General features: G+C 31.8%; 1 protein-coding gene across 1 annotated transcript; it reads right to left on the reverse strand.

Annotated features, from left to right (window-relative positions):
• Positions 1-1,809: 1,809 nt before the first annotated feature.
• On the reverse strand, positions 1,810-4,933 carry LOC108823835 (inositol oxygenase 2). The gene is given in 12 exon segments (XM_018597118.2): positions 1,810-1,956; positions 2,076-2,157; positions 2,239-2,317; positions 2,423-2,492; positions 2,593-2,687; positions 2,690-2,714; positions 2,860-2,912; positions 3,140-3,199; positions 3,679-3,883; positions 3,989-4,073; positions 4,184-4,322; positions 4,704-4,933. Coding segments are annotated over 12 exon segments (951 nt in total). The 5' UTR covers positions 4,735-4,933; the 3' UTR covers positions 1,810-1,929.
• Positions 4,934-6,000: the final 1,067 nt, after the last annotated feature.

The raw sequence follows: 6,000 nt of genomic DNA on the forward strand, positions 1-6,000 counted from the left end.
CTCAAACTGATGATTTTGCTTTATTTTACAATTTTAATACTTAATTTAAATTACACATGTAAAATAATTAAAATGACATTTCTCTGATATTATTTTCATATAATGTTTCAACATTGAAATTAAGAAAATATATATAGACAATGACAACTTTTAGAAAGGAAAAAAATTTTAAAACTAATAAGATTAAATAAGATACGAAAATTTAAATAAAACTATGCAACTTTAAAATACACCAATTGTGAAATTTATAATATTTAGTAAATAAAATTTTGAACAAAAATAATCCTGCATTTTGAAATCGTGGGTTTTATTATTATTATTATTATTTTATTTCTTTTTAGTAGGCTAAGCATGCTTGTATGTGGGCCGATGCATAGTGTTATCGAATTTAGTACTCCATCATTTAGTTTACTCTGATAAATTAATCTCTCTCCTAGCGAAACAAAATTGATTTAAAAGAAAGGGAAAAGAAAGTAATGACTTGTGTATCCCCCAGGAAGGAAGTAGAAATCGAAATATCTGAAAAACGCTGAGGGCTTGGAAGATGGGAATAAGGTTCATATTAATGGTATACAAGCAAGGCCAGACTCGTCTCGTTCAGTACTACGAATGGCTCACTCTCGAGGAACGTCGAGCTCTCGAAGGCGAGATCGTTCGTAAATGCCTCGCTCGTAACGACCAGCAGGTTAACCACCCCCCTCCTCTTTCTCTTCGATCGTTATTTTGATTTTAATCGCGTCTCCATAACTCAACTGTTTCCAATTTCGATACGTTTTCGGCCATGTAAAGGATTGTTGCATGGCTTGTTAGATACGACGATCAGACGATTAATGTTTGAGCTCCTTGTTGTTGCATTGGTTATTAATAAAACAGTGTTCATTTGTGGAGCATTGTAACTACAAGATCGTCTACAGGCGTTACGCGTCTCTGTTTTTCATGGTTGGTGTTGATGACGATGAAGTAAATTTTTGATACATACTTGTCTGTTTTCCACCCATCTCTGAACTTGTTTGCTTGCTTGCTTGTGGAGATTTATAATCACTAGTCTTGTCCTAGAACGAGCTGGCCATTCTAGAGTTCATACATCTTTTGGTTGAGACAATGGAACAAGCATTTTGGAAATGTGGTAAGTTTAGAAGTGAAATAAACTTTGTCTGGCTTTGTGTCTCCTCTTTTTGTGATCTTTTGTTGAATGTGGAAAATTTCATGCATACAGTGTGAGCTTGACATAATGTTCCATCTTGAGAAAGCTCATTTCATGCTCGAGGAAATGGTCACGAATGGTTGCATTGTCGAGACTAGCAAACCCAACATTCTTTCACCTATACAAGTCATGGACAAAGCCCATTGAAAAGAGTTTGCTTACATTTTCATAACACTCTTGTATTAATTAGTACTTCAATCTTTTGTTCATACCGAATTGAGGAAATAATAAACTGTTTTGTTTCTTTCTTGCTTTCAATGGTACTTGTTTAGCGCAAAATGGATATAAAAGAATGATTCGGTTCCCACTTATGTTCCCTTTCTTTTTCTTTATCATAAGTATAATTTATACTAAACAAACGCAATCTTCTGAACTCTCAAACTTTTTAAATTGTATATACGTATTTAAATGTCAATGAATGTGTCGTCTTGCAGTGATATTGTGAAGTGAGTCAAGTGACTAACCGAGTGAGGGATAACCCTTATTGTAGTCTCCAACTGTATTTGTGTGGTTGATGGCGAAATATCATTTGTTTTTTGTTTTTTTTTTGTAAAATGCTTTTCCATACAAAATGATTCTTGAAAATTATCGAGAAGAAAAACAAGAATGAAAATCATAGCGTTTTATTAGATAAGATTAATCTTTTGATTTATAAAACAAACTCACAAATCTTCGATCTCATCTTCCAAGTAAAATGTAATCAGTGCTCTCCCAGTTTTTATTCTTCACCATTTTAGTTTTCCCGGAAAATACTGCAAATACAAAATATATTATACATTATATTCATTGTAAATATGAGAGGAATAATTAAATTGCATAGTATCTATCTTTACACTAATACACATTCTATTCATATATATTGTGTTTTTACCTTGTTGATAAGTGAAATGTAGTAAGGCTTCACCTGTTCAACGTCTACATGAACTTTGCTCTTACTGTATAAGTCATACTTACTGCAATTTTATTTTAATTGTTAGAATAACAAAAATGAAATATAGATTAACATAACATCAAATAAAGTTATAATATTCTACTTGAATACATGGAGCCACTTGAGATCCTCCCTGTCTTCACCGTTCATCAAGTGTGTGTACGTCCCCGCCTTGTGCAATGCTGCGTGATTATTTGAATATTTAGAGAGAAAAAAAGCAGCTGATATCTATACTTAATTTACTGAGTGGAGACCATATAAGATATGGTTGACATTTAAATACGTACGATAAAAGGAATGGTATCGAATAATGAAGAGACCAGCGTGAGGAAGAGTTGTGCCATTCTCCTTAGCCACCTATTTTAAATTATCAAATCAATCAAATTGTAAGTTTTGGTCATTTTTAAATCAGGTTCACTTATAGCAAATAAGAAGAAGATAAAAATAATGTGTTTACCAAATACATGTAGTCGTCATGACCCCATGACATAAAAACATTGTCCAGTCCACATCCTTCACTGTATACTCCATTTTTCGTATTGTATTTTGGGTGTTATTATCAGGATTTTCTTTGAAATACTGCAATATAATTGTGGAAATATGTTTAATAAGACTGTAACTTATTCTTCGTGTAAGTTAGAGCTTAGAATTAAACTTTTATAACTTCTCTGTCACAAAAAATCCGAAATATACTACCAATAGACACTGTAATTTTATTTTGTACCTTGTGGTGGATATTGGCCGAGTCAAAGGCGCATCCAACTGGAAATGTATCGCCTGTAATTCAGCGTAAGTTTTAAAATTGTGTACAATTTTGTTGCTATTGTACAGAATGAATTGATAATATAATTCTAGACTAGCATATAGCCCAATAAAATGGCAGAATAGGATCAAGTTATTCTTGTATCCAATTCCTCATTCAAGTAATGACGTTAACATTCTTATCAAGAAACAATATAGCCCAACAAAAGTTTGTAATATGGTAATTCATATTTAAAACATACCAACGACAGCCCACTGGGGAAGACCACCGAATTCTGGCAAAAGCAGAACCTTTCCAAGATCTGTATAAAGACAATAGTAATTCAAAATCCAATACTGACAGAAGATAGCAAAAGTTATCTTGTGCATGTAATCTAAGTCAGAGTATTTTAAATTAAGTTATTTTTCCTGTATAACTTTAGATGTTTATGGCTTAATGCTCAATATGGATACAACCAGCAGTATAAATTAGACTTTGCAGCTTAGTAAAACGTTTTATTCCAAAAAGAAGGCAACAAACAAACAAAATTTCTTCGAAATTGTTGACCTTTTCATTTCAAAATTATCAAAGTGTGTGTATGGTGAAAGTTTATCCAAGTCATAACAGCCAACTAGTATTACTGGCAAGTTGTAATTCAATTCATCATTTTTGTGAATAACTATTATATTATACATGTAATGGTAGATTTTCAAACTTATCGTGTATATAAATAATTATGATAAATTATATATCATTATGATAAAAACGAACAGTTATGATAAAGCAGAACAAGACATGTACCATGGATTAAAGCAGTGAGATGGAGCCAGTCTTCATTAGGATAATCCCTCCTAATGGCTTCAGCGGTTTGGAGAAGGTGTTGAATTTGAGGCTCGTCCAGATCGGGATCACTGTCATCGACCACGTTGTTCAATAGTTCACAACATTCCCATATACTCATTTCCATTTTGTTAAGTTTTCCATACTCTTTTCTCATTTCTTTCACCTGTCCAATAGATCCAATTTTTTGTAGTTTAGCTAATTAATACTAAATACTTAGATATAATAATCCTTGTCAAATTGTAAAAAAATAAGATTTGTTTTGCCTTACAAAGTCAAAAGTCTGGTGAATGTGTTGCATCCTATAGAATTCCTCAACACTTTGCTGTCTCTCGCTTGCACCATTCTCATAATCCCTAGATACAGAAAAAAGAGTGTAACCCATTTAGACGAAATGCAACATTTTTGTCCATTTCATATCACATTAATTATGATATCTGTAAAAAGAATGATATAACAAACAAACCTAAAAGAGTGGCCCAAGAAGTTGATATCAGGAGCATCAAATCCATCAGCTTCTTTAGATTTTGGAACCACGAAACCTCCATCCCACAACAGTTCCTCATCCCTCTCATCTTTCATTTTCTTTTCCTCAATTCTTGAATCTATAACAGCACCACAAAAATAATTTTTTTTTAAAAAAACATGTCTTCTGCTTTGTGTGTAACTATAATTTTAATCTACCCTGCAACAATTTGATTATATGTCTATATCTATAACTCTCAAAAGATATCCAATATTGTGAAAAAACTTATTAACCAACTAATTTATGATCTTGGCAATAATCTGAGACGTAATAATGTTATTATCACACTATTATTTTGGCATGAACGATAATTAAAAAAACGGTGAAAACACGAGAGTTTTTTGTATGTTTATGTATCTTACAATCACTATTCAAAACTAATATAGCCATTGGATATAGATAACGAATTTTTTTTAAAAACCTATCGCTACTATTTTGGAAAAAAAAAGTGAAACGTTACCGGAGGCGAAATGTTCAACAAGAACAGTCATGGTGCTAGGAATTTGATACGCAATTAAAAAAAAAAAGATGAAATAACGGGATATTGTAAATTGGGAAGAAGTTGATGAAGATGGAAGCGAATGAAGAAGGTATTTATATTGATCCAATCAAAAAGTCCTTCCTGCAGATTTGGAGATAGTGCAAGTCCTTAGATCACAAACTTAACTTCATTGTGTCCTCAAACTGAAATTATTGTTCAAAAGAGGATGTCATACTTCTCCGTATCTTTGTTTCACCTAAATCACGCGCTAATATCACCGCGTGTACCCCACATAACCATTTCTAGCAAAGTTCGTGTCTGACACGCTCTAAAGTGTGAGTTTCTTCTCTTGAACTATCTTATTTAGTATTTTGTTAAATTTATCTATTGACGCGGATTCTCTAATTTATCATTTACTATTTCCGTCAGAGAAATTAACAACTTGAGTCACTTTTTGACTTTTAATGACAGCATAAATCACTTTTGTATACTCAGACACTTTCTGAGTGGCTAAATACCACATTGCCCTCCTTTGATAATCCTCTCTCTCTTTCATGTTCTCTCTTCATTTTCTCAGTTACTTTTTTCTCATTTTTCTCTTTGTACGCCTTTTTCTCAATATCTCTCAATTATCTGTAGAAAACATTTCAAATTCACATAGGATTCAATAATAAAACATTGTTATCAGAGAATGACGAAGCAAGATCTAAATTTTGAGTTATACAAGTTCCTGGCGTTTGGAGGGGATGTTTGAAAATGGCCATGGCATTTTGGTTATAATCAGTTAAGATTCGGAATTTATGAGAAAAATTGTGTGTTTGTTTGTGTTTTGACTATAATCGGTTAATCTAATAAACATTTGTAAGTTCTAGATGTAAAACCATCAAAAAAAATAAAAATTTCATGAAGAAAATCAATTGCGGCTCATAGATGAGTTGCAGAAATCGTAGGAAGCCCTAATTTGAAGAAGACGAGTTAATTATAAAATTGCCATTCTCATTAAAAAATATTAAAATTAAGCATAAATGAAATGTACATGTGTACAAACCCGTTTAGTGTACATGTGTACATTATCTCTATTTTTTTGAGCAAATAGATATATATAATGTACATGTGTACATATATATATATATATATATATATATATATATATATATGTGTTACTTAAATTTTCTGAAAACCAAACATCAAAATTGCAAGAAATTTTCTATAGAATGCGTGGATACAATATAAACATTATCATTGGTTTCTGAAGTGTACATGTATAAAAAACCGT

Source organism: Raphanus sativus, chromosome 9 (assembly GCF_000801105.2).
Source record: "Raphanus sativus cultivar WK10039 chromosome 9, ASM80110v3, whole genome shotgun sequence".
NCBI lineage: Eukaryota > Viridiplantae > Streptophyta > Magnoliopsida > Brassicales > Brassicaceae > Raphanus > Raphanus sativus.